The sequence below is a fragment of the Protopterus annectens genome, chromosome 16.part0, assembly GCF_019279795.1.
Source record: "Protopterus annectens isolate FY-2018-M chromosome 16.part0, PAN1.0, whole genome shotgun sequence".
Taxonomy (NCBI): domain Eukaryota; kingdom Metazoa; phylum Chordata; order Ceratodontiformes; family Protopteridae; genus Protopterus; species Protopterus annectens.
In genome coordinates, this window is record NC_056750.1 from 705289659 (window position 1) to 705310071 (window position 20413).

General features: G+C 39.6%; 1 protein-coding gene across 1 annotated transcript in view; it reads left to right on the forward strand.

Moving 5' to 3' along the window:
• Window positions 1–20413, forward strand: part of LOC122790319 (torsin-1A-like) — a 152732-nt gene that overhangs the window by 39392 nt on the left and 92927 nt on the right. Inside the window, exon 2 of the mRNA XM_044057843.1 lies at window positions 14341–14606. Within this exon, the coding sequence (XP_043913778.1) occupies window positions 14341–14606 (266 nt within the window). The remainder of the gene's footprint in view (window positions 1–14340; window positions 14607–20413) is intronic.

Here is a 20413-nt window from a genome sequence, read left to right on the forward strand (position 1 = left end):
TGCTTCGGTCCGAGTTTTGGGGCCGAAACGCATGGTATGAGTTATAACCTGGTAGTGCTTGGGGTGCTCTCAGGAGCCTTGAACCAGGTTTCTGTTACTGCACAGACATCGATTTTCTCCATACTGAGGAGAGCCTCGAGTGCGTGCATCTTGAGGTTTAGACTTCTGGCACTGAATAGCATTACCTTTAGTTTTTTTATCCTTGGGTTGTCTATGGAGGTGGGTTTGTCCTTTGAGCCTTGCCTAAAAAAGGCACTATGGGGGTGGCAAGAGCCTTGGCCAGTATACGAAAGCCTAAGGGTGACAGGAGCAAGCCGTCCCTAGCGAAGCAACGTGGCTTGTCGAGCATGTCATCCCAGGCTGACAGACACTGGATCCCCTTTGAATGACACCAATACTTTAGCCAATTGTTGAAACTGATCATTTTTTCTTTATACTGTGGCATCATTCTTGGTGAGAGCAAGATGCTACTCAAGGTCAGGGTCATAGCAGCCTGGGCTACATGGTCAGAGAGCTCCTCTATGTCTCTTTTCATGTAGTCCAGGGAGGTACATCTCAGGTCATTCACACCAGCATGGACAATGACGGAGTCATACCTGTACTTGCTTTGGAGTGGCCTGAGTGCTTGCATTATGTGGCAGATCCTGACACCCGACAGGCAGCTTACAGTGACCTTCTCCTTGTTCAGTCTGGTGAGCGGGACCTCAGTGTGCCGGACAATAGAGTCCCCTATAACAAGTGTATTTGGTGTGTTGTTTGGCCTTAAGGGCTGTGACTGTGAGGCACACTGATTTTGTGAGATATGTGATTTGTGGGTATTGTTGAGGGGAGGCTGTTGCTTGGATATCTGCTTAGGAGGTCTTTGCTGTTTAGTCAGATTTTTATTTAGAGCCTCCGAGTATGTTTTTGTGTGTTTATGTGTTGGGTATGCAGATGCAATAGGTCTGTGTGAGACTGGATTTGTGGTGTGGGTGGTTACCTTTTCCTCCCGACTGACTGTGCCAGTCTTGGGTTGAGAGAGCTCTGCCTCCAGTTTGTATGTGTAACTGCATCTCTCACATGTATTAGAGTTTGTTGGAAGGAGGAGAGGGTTGTCTGTGTACATAAGGCAATTGTAACATTGCCTAAAAATTCCCAGATTCACCAGCTGGACTGGAGAGTAACCTTGAAACTGACCCTTGGACATACCAGATTAGTATAGGGAACTGTTTTTTTACTGATCAGATTAGGGAAGGGAACTGATTTTTCACTTGATCAGGAAGGACCAATCGGGAGTCTAATACTCATGAGAAGTCAAGGAGGGTGTGGTGCTTTAGTTAGTTAGTGTTTCCTTATAAGAGCTGAGCAAGTGCAGGGCTTTAGAAAGAGAATAGAGTGATTACTATGAGAGTTTGAACAGTTCTAAGGGAAAAAGTGAAGAGCAGACTTTGTGGAGCCTGGAATAGTTTAAACCTGTTTAGACGGTGCTGCCCGACGCTGCTCAGTGCGCAAAACCACGCAAAAAGAGAGTTGTAGGGTTTCAAGAGAGAGAGATCATGGAGTTTAGAATTGACCCAAAATGGCCAATAAAACTACAGCTTCTAGGTAGTAACCACTCCTCAAGGGACAGGCAGGCTGTTCAGTGTTAACCACTCCCACTGGTGAACACAGAGACTTCCCTTTAGCCCAAGCAAGCATAGGCCTTCTAGAAACTTCCAAACAGTTCAGAACAGCAAATCTGTAACTGAACTTTCTTAACTTTCAGAAAGTGGGGAAAAAAGCAAGATTGTTTTGTTTTTTTTTTCTTTTTGTTGTAGTTTAAAGGTAGCAGAGATACACAAGCAGCAAAATAATCACAACAGTGCAATAAATGACCCCACACTTGAGTGCTAGGCCAAAATCAGGTAAAATGCAGTTTTTAGAGAAAAAAACGATTTTAAATTAAGTGCAACACAGGAAATGCAGTAAACAGGCTCTAGATGTGTTTCAAGTACTGTTACTGTTACAGATATAAACTTTATCAAGCTGGAAAATGCCAAAAAGTAGGCGGCAAAGCAGTAAAACTTAACAAAAAATCAGAAGAAAATACTTAAAATCACAAAATTGGCTCCTTTTCTTCTCTCAGCATTTTCTCCCCTTGGTAGGTGCTTCAGCAACAACTAGCAAGCCTGAAAAGACGCCAAAACCACGAGGCCGCCTGGTTTTAAGAGAGACAGATCAAGGAGTTTAGAATTGACCCAAAATGGCCAATAAAACTACAGCTTCTAGGTAGTAACCACTCCTCCAGGGACAGGCAGGCTGTTCAGTGTTAACCACTCCCACTGGTGAACACAGAGACTTCCTTTTAGCCCAAGCAAGCACTGGCCTTCTAGAAACTTCCAAACAGTTCAGAACAGCAAATCTGTAACTGATTTTTCTTAACTTTCAGAAAGTGGGAAAAAAGCAAGATTTTTTTTTTCTTTTTGTTGTAGTTTAAAGGTAGCATAGATACACAAGCAGCAAAATAATCACAACAGTGCAATAAATGACCCCACACTTGAGTGCTAGGCCAAAATCAGGTAAAATGTAGTTTTTAGAGAAAAAAATGATTTTAAATTAAGTGCAACACAGGAAATGCAGTAAACAGGCTCTAGATATGTTCCAAGTACTGTTACTGTTACAGATATAAAATTTAGCAAGCCGGAAAATGCCAAAAAGTAGGCGGCAAAGCAGTAAAACTTAACAAAAAATCAGAAGAAAATACTTAAAATCACAAAAGTGGCTCCTTTTCTTCTCTCAGCGTTTTGGTACGCTAACATCGTGTCTTTTCCTGTGGTTATTGGCCATTGGAATATCCTTGCTGGTTTTTGGTGGTCTTTTAGTTTGCAGTGGATATACGAGTGTTTTTGGTTTGGTGAACTGAATGTTTAAATGTTTTATATATGAAAAGGTTGGACATTAAATATTTTTGATGAAATAGATATGAAGAAGCGTTTAGCCTGAGTATAGTTAAGGTGACTAGTAGTGTGTCTGTGTGCCATGGTAGGTAGTATGGTGGCATAAGTAAGAGACATGAATATGCAAATTGATAGCATGGTAGATAGAGCGGACTATGAAGTAGGTAAAAGGAGATTATAGTTGAATGAAAAGGAAAAATGTTAAATGAGAAGGAAGGAAGATGTGGAGAATATAGATAAAAGTAGCAGTGGCTTGCTGGAGATACAAGATAGGGTGGTCCCTTATTATGGAGATGGAAAAAGGTTAAGATATTAATAGAGTATAGTCAGTTAGAGACATGTAGAATATACAGCAGTGCTGTAGGGTGAAACTGTGAAATAAAGGAAGCATTAAAACATTATTAATTGGGTGATGTTTATAATAAAATGTTTGTGTGCATTATGTTTTCTGTCAATATTATCAAAGGAAGGGTAATACTGAAGAATGACTTGCTGAGGAAGAAGAAGTGAGTATTATACAATTGGAAAAGGAGAATAAAAGTATAGACTGTAAAGTTAGAACAATAGAAAAGAGTAAATTAAGTGAGGAAGTATAGAGCAAAAAGTGTGAAGGGAAGATGACATAAGACTGTAAAGGGTGTGTGTAAATGCTATTGGAAAATGAAGTAATAACAGGGATTAGGGAGGCTAATAGAAAGAGGAGGGATAGGAATGAGGAAGGGGAGTGGATATGTTCAGTATAAATTTAGATACAGAGGGGTGGGTGAGAACTGGGTGCAGGGTAGGGGAGTGTAGTGAGCCCAAGTGTAGCCCTGTTTCAAACTATGCACTAGTTTAGGACTTATGTTTTTTTCAAGGCAAGTGGCAAATTTTTGCTTTTGGGGGCTAATAGGGAAATTGGTCTGTAGATGGCAGGGTTCACACCTTATCATCCTCTTTAGGAAGGGAGATAATAGAGATAACCCTTGGGTAGAAAGACATTTTGCTTTCTTTCTTTCCTTATAGAATATGGAATAATAATAAAAGATAGAACCTATGTTTTTTCCTATATTGTTTAAAAAAACAGTAGGAGTTCAATTATGCTGTGGTACTTTTCTGACTTTAAGAGAATTAATGGTTTGATTATGTCTCACATATTGCATTGGACTTATTCAAAGCCTCTAAATTGTAGGGAAATTCTAGTTGCTTTGAACATCTCTGTCATTTCTTCTTTAACATTTATGCCTGACTATCACATGTCTTCTCTCATCCGGTCCATCCATGTCTTTTCCGGACATCTTCATTTCCTCTTGCCTTTTTCCTGACTCTCTCAAAAACTTTTTCACCAAATCATTTTCTGCATTCCTGTACATGTGCCCAGATCAGAGTAATCTGATCTCTTTGACCTTCTCTGCAATTGGACCTACTTTCCCTTCTGCTGTAGTTATTATTATGCACCAGGGAACCAAGCAAAATTCAGAAATTATGAATCATTTTAATAGTCAGTAGTGAACCAAATTAAAGGAACAGCATGTCAGGACTTCAATAAGTGTTCAGTAGAGTAGTTGTTAACTAACACCTCAACTCTGACACAGTACCAGACTTCATTGTTATTAAATACCCAAACAGAATTTTTATAACCATTCCTTAGTGGCACCTACCCTGTAATCTCACATTTTTCAGCTAAAAAGCCCATAGTACCAGGCACAGTAGTATCATTCACAAGTTTCATAACTATGAGTATTTAGTATTATAGGTTGGCACACTGGTGCAGTGAGTGGCATGGTCAGAATACAGCAAGAGGTTATGTGGCTTGTTCGTTGACTGAGGCACATTTGTTGTGGAGTCTGCATGATCTTCCCTGTGTTTGTATTGTTTCATCCCATAACTCTGCTTCCTCCTACATTTAAAGATAAGTAGTGAGTGGATTGGTGACTCAAAATTGTCCATAGGTGTGTAAATGAATGTATAGAACATGCTTAGCAAAATATTTAGATTCTCTGCTTACAAAGTAAAATCTCTGGATGGTGGCAGCTATTCACTGGGTCACTATAGGAGTCAGATGTGACACAGCAGCATTGGGTGGCTGCATCCATTAATATTATAGCTGGAAAATACTGATTGGCAATTTTTAGTGCAGCATTAGGATACGTTCATAGGTTCATAGGTTCATACTAGGCTATCTGCCCTGGGGCATTTATAAGCCTAGCCCGACTGTGTTTGGCTTACGCCACCCCTTGATTTGAGTATACTGTGCCCTTTTTAAAGTTTAGTTTACTGTCCCTCTGTCTAATAGTGACACTGAAGTAATCCCAGGGACAAACCTACGATCCCCCATCCACTCATCAAGATTCTTCTTGAAGAGGGTCAGTGAGGTGCTCTGCCTAACATGAATTGGAATTCTATTCCAGAGTGAAGGGAGCCTCTGGGTTATGAATCTGTCCCACCAGCATGTTCTATTTATTTCTGTGCTGAGGTTCAAGTCCCTCAAGCACGTGGCTCTAAGGGATTTAGATTTACTGAGGTGGAGCATGTCCATTAATTCTGGGTTGGACATAGCTTTATATGTCAGGCATAGATCACCTCGAAGTAGGCGGTATGCAACTGAGTAGAGCTGGAGTTTTTTTAACCGAGCAGCATATGGCATCTGTTTGAGTCCCTTGATTCTCCTGGTGAGGTACTTTTGGGTCTTTCTAATTGCTGCAGGTGTCGGGTAAGGTACATCCCAAAGGGGGCATTGTATTCTATGATGGGCTTGATGAGGGATGAATAAAGCGGCACGATTACCTCTCTTGATCTAGATTTGAATCCTTTCATGATGAGGTGGGTTATGTAGAAGGTCTTTCTGACCACTTTGGCAATGTGGTTGTCAAAGGAGAGATTGCTATCAACTTGGGTCCCCAGATCCCTAATTACTTTCTCTGTACTTAATGGGTTACCACCTATGTGGTAATTTGTGGGCACATTGTTTTTGCCAAAGGGTATGACTATACACTTTTTGGCATTTAGCTTTAGACCATGGCTCTGGCACCAGTTATCCATCTCTGCGAGACCTTTTTGAAGGATGTTTGTGTCAGCTGGAGAGTCGATTATGGTGCCCAGTTTGCAGTCATCTGCGAACTTGGTGAGCCATAGTCCTCCCACGTTGGCCTGTACCTCAGAAAAGTAAATACCGAACAAGAGACAGAACCAGGACAGAACCTTGTGGGATGCCACTTGTGACCGGTTTTGAGTCTGACATGGCTCCAGCAACTCTGACTCTGTGGGTTCTGTCTTTGAGCCAGTTTGCGACCCATCTTGTGACATAGGGGTTTATATTTAGGCTGGATAGCTTATCTATGATGCCCGAGTGGGGTATTGTGTCAAATGCCTTTGCGAGGTCCAGATAGGCTGTGTGGACTACCTTCCCTTCATCTATGGCCTTGGTGACTGTTTCGAAGAAGTCAACCAGGTTCAAAAGGCAGGATCTGCCCTTGACGAAGCCAAATTGGGTAGGATCTAGTGTCTGTAGGTCCCCAATGTCTTTGTTTATGAGTTCCATGATGATCCTCTCCATAGCCTTGCAGACTAGGCTAGTCAGGCTTATGGGGCGATAGTTTCCAGCAGAGGCACCACCTTTGTGGAGTGGGACCACTGTTGCTGTACGCCATTCTTTGGGCACATATCCTGTAGTGAGGCTGAGACTGTACAACAGTTTTACTTGAGGGATTAGTTCTTGGAGTTCATGTAGGACGCAACCCGGAATGCCATCTGGTCCCATGGAAGCAGTGTTTTTTGCTTTGGAGAGGGCGGCCTTCACCTGAGCATCAGAGATGTTTGGGAGGCTGCACTCTGCTGGGATAGATACTTGCTCTTTTGGGGGGGAGGGGGGGGGAGTTTGCACTGAACCTGTCTGCCAGGATATTGGCGATGTCTGTGGGTTCATTGTATTTTTTGTCGTTTAGAATCAATTCAGAACAAGTCTGGGAGTTGCATCCCAGGTTCTTAACATAACTGAAAAAAGCCTTATGATTGTCTTTAGTGTCCTGTGCAATTTTTCTCTCGAAGCTGGCATTGGAGGATTTCATGAGGGATCTTAATTTTTTGCTAGTACTGATCAGAGATGCCTTCCCTTTTAGGGATTTTGCTCTATCATGTAGTAGCTTCCTCCTTCTGTTGTACAGTTTATTTATGGCTGGGGTCCACCAGACTGGACGCCTGCCTTTGGATGATTGGGTCTTGATTTTGTTTGGGATTGCATGATCCATGCATTCCTGGAGATGTCCGTAGAATGCGTTTATATAGGATTCTGCAGTTTGGGCCATAGTTTCCACTGGCCCTGGGGCCTTGAAGGATTCCACTTCGGTTTTGAGAAGTGTGAAGTTCGCTTTTGAGAAGTTTTTCACTGTGGTTTTCAGGGATGGGGGTGGGGTCAGGATGTGGATATCCAGTAAAATTAATTTATGGTCTGATCCTACCAATGAGGGATATACTTCTGGTATGGAGCATAGAGTCCCCATGTTGGTAATGATCAGGTCTAGTATGTTTTCCCCTCTTGTGGGAGTGGTGACTAATTGTTCCATAGCATTTGAGTTTATAAATTCCAGGAACCTTTGGGCTAAGGTGCTGGGGCTTGAGTAATGCTCCCAGTCTATGTTTGGGTAGTTGAAGTCACCCAATATAATGGTGTTCGGAGAGATCTTCATGTTCTCCAATGTTTTCAGGAAAGACGAGTGGGATTCCTGACTTTGAGAGGGTGGTCTGTAGGATGCAATAAACTGAAAAGCAGTCTTGCCCACTGTCAGTTGCACATGGATGGTCTCCGATACTTCGTGCAATGCCACTAACCTGGAAGAGTGGATATCCTTGATAAATATGGAAACTCCCCCTCCTTTTGTGGTTCGGTCCGGGTTTTGGGGCCGAAAAGCATGATATGAGGTATAACCTGGTAGTGCTGGGGTGCTCTCTGGAGCCTTGAACCAGGTTTCTGTCACTGCACAGATATCGATGTTCTCCATACTGAGGAGAGCTTCGAGTGCATGCATCTTGAGGTTAAGACTTCTGGCGTTTAGCAGCATTACCCTTAGTTTCTTGTTCCTTGTGCTGTCTATGGAGGTAGGTTTGACTTTTGAGCCTTGCCTAAAAAAGGCACTATGGGGGTGGCAAGAGCCTTTGCCAATATCCGAAAGCCCAAGGGTGACAGGTGCAAGCCGTCCCTAGCGAAGCAACGTGTCTTGTCAAGCATGTCATCCCAGGCTGACAGACACTGGATCCCCTTTGAATGACACCAAAATTTTAGCCAATTGTTAAAATCGATCATTTTGTCTTTATACTGTGGCATCATTCTAGGTGAGGGTAAGATGCTGCTCAAGGTCAGGGTCATACCGGCCTGGGCTACATGATCAGAGAGCTCCTCTATGTCTCTTTTCATGTAGTCGAGGGAGGTATGTCTCAGGTCATTCATGCCAGCATGTACAATGACTGAGTCATATTTGTATTTGCTTTGGAGTGACCTGAGTGCTTGCGTTATGTGGCGGATCCTAGCGCCCGACAGGCAGCTCACTGTGACCTTCTCTTTATTCAGCCTGGTGAGCGGGACGTCAGTGTGTCTGACAATAGAGTCACCTATTACAAGAGTATCAGGTGTGTTATTCAGCCTTAAGGGCTGTGACTGCTTGGCACACTGACTTTGTGTGCTATGTGTTAAACATGTTTTGTTTTGGGGTAGCGTTTGCTTGGATGTCTGCTTTGGAGGTATCTATTGCTTAGGTAGATTTTTATTTAGTGCATCCGAGTATGTTTTTGTGTTTTTATGTGTGTGGTTCGCTGTTGTGGTGGGACTATATGATACTGGAATTGTGTTGTGTGAGGTTACCTTCTCCTCCTGACTGGTTACACCAGTTTTGAGATGAGAGAGCTCAGCCTCCAGTTTGGCTATATGGTTGCTTCTCTCACATATATTTGAACCTGTTTGGAGGAGGAGAGGGTTGTCCGTGTACATGAGACAGTTGTAACATTGCCTCAAAATTCCCAGATTCACCAGCTGGACTGGAGAGGAAACCATTGACTGACCTTTGGACAAGCTAGAGTAGTATAGGGAACTGAATTAAAACGGACCAATAGGGGACAAGGTAATCGTAGAGAGTATAAGAATAAGTAGTGCTTATGGTTTATTAGTGCTAACTTGTAAAATTACTTATTTGGACCAGTGAGGGGCCTTAGAAAGAGAATATGTTGTTTAATTTAAGAGATAGAGCAGTTCTAAGGGAAAAAGTGAAGAGCAGACTTTGTGGAACCAGGAATAGTTTGAACCCAATTAGGCAGCGCTGCCCGATGTTGAGCTATGCGCAAAAACGCGCAAAAGAGGGTTTTAAGAGAGGGAGAGCAAGGAGTTAGGAATTGATCCAAAATGGTCAATAAAACTACAGTTTCAAGGCAGTAACCACTCCCACAGGGGCAGGCAGGATGCTCAATGTTTATCACTGCCACTGATGAACACAGAGACTTCCCTTTAGCCCAAGCAAATAATGGCCTCCAAGAAACTTACAAACAGTTCAGAACAGCAAATCTGTAACTGAACTTTTTTAAATCTCAGAAAAGTGGGAAAAAAGCAAGATTTTTTTTTTTTTTTAAGGAAAGCAGAGGTTCACAAGTATCAACAAGTTAGAACAGTGCAGTAAATGACCCCACACTTGGAGTGCTAGGCCAGAGACAGATAAAATGCAAGTTTTAGGAAAAAAACAATTTTAAAAATAAGTGCAGGCTGGAAATTCAGTAATCAGCTCTAGGTTGTGTTCTAAATACAGTTACCAACACATAAATCAAGTTTAACAAGTCAGAAAATGTTCAAAAGTAGGCGGCAATGCAGAAAAACTTAACAAATAATCTGAAGCAAAGTACTTAAAATCTCAAAAGTGGCTCCTTTCTTCTCTCAGCGTTTTCTCCTCTTGGTGGGTGCTTCACCAACAGCCAACAAGTCCAAAAAGGCGCCAAAACTATGAGGCAATCGGGTTTTAAGAGAGGCAGACCAAGGAGTTACGAACTGACCCAAAACGGCCAATAAAACTACAGTTTCAAGGCAGTAACCACTCCCACAGGGGCAGGCAGCTGCTCAATGTTTATCACTGCCACTGATGAACACAGAGACTTCCCTGTCTGCTGTAGATATCCTGCATGGTAAGCCATTCCCTCAAAAAGCAGAGACTTCAGCACAAAGTTACACTATATATTATCTAGAAATAAAGGCATCTATTGTACAGTGTCACAGGTCACAGAAAACCAGTATGCCATCACATAACCTGGAACACTGGAAGTCTTCCAGAAGGGATGTTTGGGTCAGTGTATTTGATATAAGAGAGTATTAGCAAATTTCAAATTGAACAGCCATCAACACTCACTCAGTCAGTTGAAATTCACTCAGCCAAAAATCTGAAACACTGGCAATTGCAAAATGAAAATAAACATTTTCCTTCTGTAAACAGTTGACTAAAAATAACACCTCCAGACCAAACGTTATGCTGTTAAAGAAAGAGTTTGTTTGTAAAGTAATGTGCAGAGTTGATGTTAGGACAATTAAGGTGAAACAGGGGACTTTACCATCCTGTTCCATGTATCCTAACTCTAACCTTGAAAATTACCTTATGAAAACCTCATTCTCTAGCAGTGCCACTGCATAAGACACTCGGACACATTGCCAATACAGTATACACACACAGACACAACATTAAAACTATCCTCTTACCTAGTCCTTAGTCTAGCCCTAACCTGCAAACACTCATACACACACTCATTCACATGCATGCATGTACACACACACACACACAGACCAAACTACAAAAGACCGAGACCATAAACTTAAAAAAGTCAATTTTCTGAAGGTTTACAAGATCGAGTTGCAGAATACCTAAATGTATTGTAAAAGTTAAATGGCATTTGGTTAAATACTGCATTGTCACTTTAAGATTTTATACCAAGTACATAAAAAATATGGCGGATGTTACGTTGCAAGCTGCTGGTGTCGCTCAAGAAGTTTATGAAACTTTAAAAAAGAAAAACAAGTGCTAATAACTGAAAGGTATGTGTTCGAATTAGAATGGACCATTAAAGTGAAAAAAATTGTTGTTGTGGTTTACTATCAAAATGTTGAAGTGGATTCAGTCTGGACGTCGAACGGTGACAATGTCGAACTCAGACATTGTCGAAGTACAAATCTCACCCCTATCTATATGCATTGTGACATTCGTGGATATGGTGTTGAGGATACGATCATTTGACCGAGTCCACTTCAACATTTTGATAGTAAAGCGTTGTTGCAAGTACATATGTAGTGGCAGATGCAAAGGTAAAGTTGTTACTGTATGCTTGGCTAGTGGTGAGCAGTTAAATAATTTCCTTGCTCATAATAACATAGGAGTAAGATAGTGTATTTGTAGTTTACCCTTTTCCTCAACGTAGTGCAACCTCGGAGTTAGTATATTTAATTTGTGGAGTGCGTGTGGGTGCAGGGGGGTGCAGCCCCCCCCCCTGCAAAAGTGCAGGAAATACAAAATGTTGAAGTTTTGCATCGGTGGAGGGTAGGAACTTACCTTTTGCTTTACAGTGTTTGGTATTTTGGGATTAAATCTTGTAACCTTTCACGAAATTGACTTTTTGAGTTTATGGTCTCGACCTTTTGCAGGTTAGTCTACTGGTAATATGGGATTTAAAAGTAGACTCATATTCACACACACACACTTCTACATCTAATGTTGAAAGCTTTCAGTATATATGAAAGGTTCAGCATTAAAATCCAGCCCCACTAAGCTTAACCCAAAGCACATTCTTTGTAAAACACTTCCCTTTGACATTACTGAGTGAGTTCTGCAAACCCAACACTTGGCAAAACCAATGTTTGACATCATAACACATTTGGACAACATATAACAGACTAAACTGCTCACACATACATACATACATACACACACACATTGTGTGTGTGTATATGTGTGTGTGTGTATATATATATATATATATATATATATATATGTATGGTTCCCCTTGAAATTGTGAAATGCACAAAACGTTGACTCGCTATTCTGCGAGTTAACAACATCGAAAGTTTAAAAGAGCAAGCTCCCGGAACTGCAAATTTCACCTCGAGGAAACTAACCACTTGGCCACCACTGACGATCTTTGCCCTTTTCTCCGCTGTCTTATGATCTCTGAGTTGGTATATTTAGGTAGGGAAGGTGTGGAGGGGACTTTAGTGGGTTTAATTTATTTAGTATTTTTTTTCGTCAGTGGTGGCCAAGTGGTTAGTTTCCCGGAGGCTAAATTCACTGTTCTGTGAGTTCGCTGTTTTAAACTTTCGATGTTGTCAACTCACAGTTCTATGAGTCGACGTTCTGTACATTCGACAATTTAAATGGGAACCATATATAGACACACACACACAGACCATTAAAATTAACATTTATTTAGAAATTATTTTTACAACATTTGTTGGAACATGCATTTTGGTGTCACATAGTACAGTTTGTGTAACATAGTTTGTTTATTGCTTTTTTTTTATGCAGTAGATGGTGCTTGTGTATTAGCAGCATGAATTATTCTTTTTTTGCCCCTACCTCCTTCCCAGCAGCTGATCATTAGCTGCTATCACATGTTCTCTTTCACTGGGTCCACCTGATCCACTTTAGCCTGCAGAGGGCTCAACCCGATATATATTTTGGGGCCAATGAAGGAGATTGAGAACGCTGGTGCGGCATCATACTGCTGCTGAAGAGCGTGCCCAAACCCCACCACCACCCATGGCAGCTTTGTGGGCATTCAAATCACTGTTTTTGGGAGGTGCATGTGCATTTTCCCACTTGAGATGCATCCTGACCAAGAGGCATACCACTTGTAGCACAGAGGTCTCCAGGGTCTTAATGATGCTATTGCAGGGAGCCTAGGCAGCCTGTCTCCTTCACCCAATCTCTCATTTGCACCCATGCTGTTAATTGAATACAGGTTATCTGTGGTATGGTAATGGCTTTATCTTCCTTTGCCTTGGGGCTGGAGCATGCATGTTTTACTCATAGGATCATTATAGTTTTTGCAGTAGGTTCTGTAGTAACATGAGCTACAGATCTGTTGGCGTCCTCGTCTTTGGAATAGGCTGCCAATTCATGTGAAGCAGAGAACCTCTATGACACCATTCAAAAGGAACCCAGATGAGTGGATGGGGCACCGTATATTCTTACCAGGGATAGTGCCAAAAACCCTCCTGGACATGGGCAGTCATTAATAAATATAATCCTGGGTATTGACTAGAGTATCCATGGTATTGGGATGAAATGGCTAGGCTTGAAATGACCTCTGGGTCGATAGCCTAGTAACCTCCTGTGATCCTATGAATATTATGCCATCTAAAACAGGGCATTTGGGTCTACAGATAGTCAAAATGTATATGCCTTATTAAAGTAGATATTTTAAAGTTATTTTTGTAAGAAGAAACTTCATTTGACCTTGTATTTTTGGTGCCTCTGATTCTGGATTATTGCTATTTAATTTTTATGCACTAGGAGGGACCATTGTAAACACTTACAGTGTTTCTTAGAAGCATTACTATATAGTAACAGCTTTTGTATTAATAAAAACTACAGGGTGCTCTGAAGGAAGGATATGTAAGTTTTATTCATGCTGCATTGCAGGCATGTGATGAAATGGCTTGAGTATAATTGAAGGAAGTGACCCAATGCATTTACTACTTGGAAGAAGCCTTTGCCAGAGGTAAAACTAAGTTGTGTTCACTTGGAAGTCCATTAGGGCAGTAAAAGTCTTGAAAGTCTTCATAACATAATACTTGCTTTGTTCTGCCTGGGGCTTGTTGCATTTTTGTATGTTTATATACATACACTTGCACACACAAAATAATGTTCAGACATGTAGAGCAACCATCCCCATCTCTCCTGCTAATATTACAAACACTCAAACAAAGGAAGCCAGCATATGTATGTAAGGTGTACATTTAATCCAAAGTAAATGCACAACAGTTTCACCACTTTTCTTTGGCTTCATCACTACCAGTAAATTTTAAAGAAAAACAGTCTTTTTTGGTGTTTTATGAAGTTTTTCTTTTGGCTCTTAGCTATTTTGTTTTTGCTGTCAACTTCAGGAGAAATTATTTTTTTTTTGCTTCTCAACTTTGAGTTGAGAGTGGTAACCTTACCACAGGTCTTTGGTGCATTAGCACGTAAGTATTTTTAATTTGTTTAGTGACATGTAGCCATTATGATGTTAACAGAAACACCTTGAAATTCTCTACCAGTACCCCTTGTCCACATGGTGATAGTCATTTATTTCATGCCACCTAATTATTTTTAACTGCCTTGTACAGATTTAGAAGCAAATTGTATCCAACATTCTTACATTTAATGATAAAACTTTGTGGTGACAGTTTTAAGACTTTTGTGTTATGTGTATACATTTTTTTTCTCTTAAACAGCTCTGGAACATGAACTGAAAAGGAATATCTTTGGTCAGCATCTTGCCACACATATTGTCTTGAAGGCTGTAACAGGTTTCATAAACAATCCACATCCAAGGAAGCCATTGACTCTATCCTTTCATGGTTGGACTGGCACTGGCAAAAACTATGTCAGCAAAATCATTGCCGACAATGTTCACAAGGAAGGGCTGAACAGCAGATATGTGCATCAATTTGTATCTACCTTACACTTTCCACATGCAAAAGATGTCCACATATACAAGGTAAGGTAACTATTCAAGTTAGCAGCAGCCTTGTATGCCGATGTCAGAAAATATTCACCTCCAGAAAGATGTTGCTTTATTTGTAGAGAATCTGTAGGTAAAGAAATCAGTGTGGCAGATCTGCAACATGCAGATCTGTTATATATAGCAGTAACCTAGCACAAAGCTTATTAGTTGACTTTCTTTTTACACAATTATATTATACTGAATCAAATGGGATCTTATTTATCTGACGACAGAGTTAGATCCGCGTATGGCCGTTTTCAAAAGACGCTTGAAGGGTTATTTATCTGGCTTGGAGTTATTAAACCAAGAAAGAGGGGGGCCTTAATAATCTCACCTGAAGCTCAACAATTTCATTGTGTGTGTGTGTGTGTGTGTGTGTGTGTGTGTGTGTGTGTGTGTGTGTGTGTGTGTGTGTGAATTTATTATTACTTTGTTACACACACTGTCATCATAGCAAACAAAATAGTAGTCTAAAAACAACGATACAAATGATCAGAAAACAAAAACGAGCATTTTTTTTTTGCAAAGTACAATCCTCCTCTGCATCCACCATACCCCCTACTATTTAAATATACCAACTACAACATCACACAACAGAGGGCAAAGGGAGAAATTTCCTGTCCTTACTATTGCACAATCTCAGACTTAAACTCTACAAACCCAGCAACATGTCATTTGATTAAAAGCAATTTGATGTCAAACTATAATAAATTGCTTTCTGATCATGGCAATGGATGACCAAATTTGCTGTACTTATACGTGTGTGGAAAAAAAAAAAAAATATATATATATATATATATATATATATATATATATATCAAAGCACGTTGCAACATTAGAAAGATCTAAAGACAGTATGTTATATGCCTGCTGTAGTGCTGTGAACCTGCTGTGAATAACCTGCGGACTTAATCAGTACATTATAAAATGCAGTGTAATAAACATGATGGTACATTCTTTGTTTTAATGGGGTACAATAGTTCAGAGTGAGTGTCCAATGCAAGACAAGTTTGTCTGTTTAAAGTTGAGCAGCTGTTTACCAAGGCAAACTGCATTTAATCAAATTTTTACCATCTTTAGCCGTTCATAATCAGCCTGAGGGCAGAAGTCCCTATCATTTCCAGTATATTTCAGTCAGTTTCTTTAGTATGACCTAGCATATACACACACACTAGAATACTTTGTTTCTTGACCACACAGAGGGTTTACACAATGCTACGCATACTGCGTTCTCATTAATGGTCTCTTGCTTTAGCAATGTATGTGCTAGATGGTATTAATTTCATAGTTCCCCATAGCAGTCAGATTTCACACATCATTAGAGCATTTTTTTTTGTGGTTTGCTGATACACTTCTGTTGTAAGTGATCAAAATCTATTGATTATTTATTTTATTCCCACTGTAACTACCTACCACTAGACATATCCCAGAACCCTTCATTGATTGCCAGCTGTAACTTCCACAGAAATTTGCCCCTCCCCACTCCTCCCTCCCGCAACATGCTACAGTCCACCAGCAGAGAAACCTGTGTGTAAGAAATTAGGATGTGGGTTGAGAGGAGATCATGATATGCTGGTATGATACTCTCCTTAAAGTTATGGAAAGGTGTTTTCTTATGCCCTACTAACAGTTCTGACCTCTACCCAGTATGCATTATATCATGCATATGCTGCTGGACTCCTCAGTCCTCAGCTTCCACTGAAAAATGTCAGCCCTTCCAGAACCTCCACACCCTGGGATATGTGAGCAAGCAAACATGCCACTGAGTCCGTATCCTCTAGGACAACTCCTTAGAGGTCTGGATTGCTGATCAAACCTAAGTCACCTGGATCACACTTTGTCATTAATGTTTATAAGGACACTAAAGGGAAACTGTAAGTAAAAGTATTTTGTTGTTATGAATATTTGTATAAAGCATTTCATGATATAAATTGCTATTGTAAAGCAGTTTTACACAGTGTGCAGACGGGTATTTTCACCGTGGGGTAGTCTTTTCAGTGACTGCTTATATATTAAATATATTAAAGTAAACAAGTACTTTTTATTAGTTATAAGATATATATACACTGCAACAAGATAAAAAAGGCTGGACAAAGCAAATTTAAGTTAAATATAATGTAATTTTGGGCTGCTGGATGGTTGTAAAAGATACTGAGTATATTAAACGTAGAATTAAGATAATAACTTTCATTGTTTTTACAAGATCTGTATTGATGCACTTGGCTTGAGCTTTAAATAGCTTTTGCTTGTTTGTTTTTTTAAGCAGATAAGCTTGAAAAATAAGATAAAATTATGAAAGTCATAAAAATAAGCATCTTGAATCAACAAAGTTATTAGGTTGCTTTTTTTCATAAGCAAATGTTCTTAGAGATATGAATTCTGCAGCTGAAGGCAGTTGGCTAGGACAAGTATGAACATAGCGTTCTAAATGAAATATAGAAAGATTCCTTCATCTGCAAAGTTATTGGCTGTTTTTCTTTTCTTCTCCTTATTGATGATTTTTTTTTATTTGGAGACGAGCTGTTTGTGGATGCAGAAAATAATCAATTCTGAGCATTCTTTGCTGAGAGAAATGCAAAACTTAAAGATACACTGGCAAACAGTTCAGTGAAAATAAAGTTTGAAACTGGGGAAAGTAAACAAGAAGTAGTAGCCTCCCACAGCCTTAATACCTTAATGAATTTAATAGAAGAGTGCACAATTTATTTTTTATTTAAAGTAAGCCAAAGAACCTTTTCCAAGGGCTAAAAGTTAATGTTTTTAGAAAGCACCAAAGCTGTTTTTCATATCTGTGAGGGGAACAGAATAGGAAAGTACAGAGAGCCGTCAGTTTAAGTGAGATTACAGGCTATAACATGTGCTGTACCATGGGTAACTGTAATTGTAGATTAGATAACGCCTGTGGTTGTAACAATCAATTTGTGCTGTTTGACCCTATCTGTAAGGTATAACTTCAGTTTTTAAAAATGTACATAGTTTTGTGTATTTCTTCATATCATTTTAGAGTGCAACTGGCCTTACAGGTATAGTCAGAAATGAAAGAGTATTGAATTATATTAAAAAATATGGGGTAGAAATAGCATTGTTGCAGCAGACACATTTGTATAGAAAGGAGCAATAACAATTATAAATATAATAACAATAATTGTAACAATTTGACAAAGAAAGGATTTCAGTATGGATATTCAACAGAGAGCCAGGAACAAAGGAAAAGGGAGTAATAATATTGATAGAGGGGTTCCAATGATGACAGAAGTCAGGGTTCTATTTCTCTGCACTATGAAGCTGGAGAATTGCGTTATTGTTAGGTATTACATGGTAATCATTATTATATCACCAAGGTTAACCAATGTGCTGCTCATAGTCATTTAGTATTCAAAGAAACACAACGCTTTTGAATATTTACCTGTAACAGGTTTTGTAACTGCGGGTAATTTGGTATCACTTCTTTGCCAGTTCATATATTATATAATTTTCCTCTGCTAGACTTCTAATCATCTCCTATTCAGATCTTCTTATTTGCCCTTTTGCATCTCTCTCCCCCATAGGTTCTCATGTTCTGTCAGTGTAAATCCCCACAGTCTCTACAAAAGTCCCCTACTCTCCCCTAAGTATCAGACTTAGTACTCTGGCAAAAAAAAAACACTCGTACAGGAAAAAAAACATTCTGCACAGTATGAAGACAGAGCACACACATGCATGCACTCTTGAATTACTTTACTGTTATCATAAATGTACACATTTATTAATTATTTTCCTTCTGCACTTTGCATGGTCTTGCATTAAAAGAATGCTAAATAGTTTGAGTTTTAAGCATGCAATAGTTTTGCCTTGGCTTGCACCTCTGAAGGAGGGTGGCATCACTGTTAGAGAACCTGTGCTCTCATTCATTACCCTGTCCCTTCTATAGTATTTACTCATTTTCTGTCCTTTCGGACTCATCACATGGGTATAGCAAACAATATGAAATAAGCCCTAATTAACTGCCACCTTTAGTCAAAAGTGTTGTTTGTTGAGCTTTGGAAATGTTGACTGGTCCTTTTGAGTATCAGCTTTGTTTGCATGAAGGTAAGTGGGGTTTTGTTTTAATGACAGAGCTTTTGGAAATTCCAAGAGCTTTTGCATTAGACATAGGAGTGAGTGATGGTTTGCGGGTTAGTGTGAAAGAGAAAGATTTAGTGTTTTAGTTACTGTGTGTGTGTGTGTGTGTGTGTGTGTGTGTGTGTGTGTGCGCGCGCGCGCGCAAGTATTTCTGGGTTAGGATGAGAATAAGGGTTAGGGTATGTGTTAGCTTTGTTACTATATGGTTAAGCAAAGTGAATGTGTGAATGTCTTATGCAGTGCTGTTAGGGAAAGGGTGTTTCATAAGGTAATGTGTAGGCTTCTTGTTAAGATAGCAACGGGACAGGAAGCAGGTACAGGGGAGGTCACCCCAACCTCACATATTATCTTACCAAAAGCACTTTCCTTAACAGTACCAGTATTCAGGCAAATTACATTTGAAGGTATTAGGGTTTTTTGTCCTTATTTGAGTGATCACAAGAAGATTTTGTTTGTTCTCCTTTTAGATCATTGTCATTTCTATGTTTTTTCTTTTTTGTTTGTTTGTTTTTGTTTTTGCTTTTTTTAATCTGGTAATGTTTTATCAGCTGTACTGGCTTTTTCTCTGTTCAGCAGAAGGACTTCTCAATGAATGTGAGAAACCCAAGAGAATCTTGCAACTCTTTGTATATACCTTATTCATAAACTTGCATCTGTATAATAATACTCCTATTCATTTTTTAAACAAGAAATATCTTTATTAAATTATCACTTATGATATAAGCAGTCATACGTTTGGAAAACAAACCATATTGACATAATCCCAGTTGCAAACATTATACATCACTTATAATCTACCCAGTCATTGAAGTTAAATCTTACATAGCTCTTTCACGTCCTTTTAAACCTCATTCCTCCCCTATATGTATTGTTCCCACAATTCCCATTTTTTTCTTATATAAATTACTCCTACCCTTTTCTAAAGATCCCTATTCCGGTTGTTTTATCTCTGTTACTATATTCACTACTTCTAATAAAGGTGGCTTAGACTTTGATTTCCATTTTATAGTAATTGTTTTTTTTTTTTTGGCAGCCACCATAATTAGACTTCACAAGGCCATACGATGTATAGAAAATTCCAATTCTGTATCATAGCTTAGAAAAATTATTTCCCTAGTTACAATAATTTGTTCACCCAACATCGCTGACAGAGCAGTCTGCAGGGAATCTTTAACATCTGTAAACTCATTACACTCCCAGAAAATATGTTCCCAATTATCTCTTTCTTCCCCATCACCCCTCCAACATTTGCTGTCTACCTGAAGAAAAATTATCTGGCATCTACATGGGATATAAAAATATCTGTGTAAACATTCCCGAGCAGAATTCCTAAATATTCTAGATTTTGTTGCATATTTCAGAGACATACATATATCCCCCATTGTTTTTTTGTGAATTGTTTATACAGTCTCTACCCAGTCCTTTTTACTAACCTCCTCTGATTGATTATTATGGTTATCATGCAGTATTTTATATGCTCTACTAATTATTCCTTTTTTAACTGCAGCTTCTGTTCTAGATTCTACTAAAAACTCTGCCAGTGCTGGCCTTTTGTTTAGGACCCCCTATTTCCTTCTCTTTGCCTATACTCTAATATCAATCCTTGATAGGGAAGGCATTCTCTAACCTGCAGTCCAAATGAATTATTGATGTCTTCCCATTCTATTAACTTTCCCTCTATATAGTTATTTGCTCTCTAT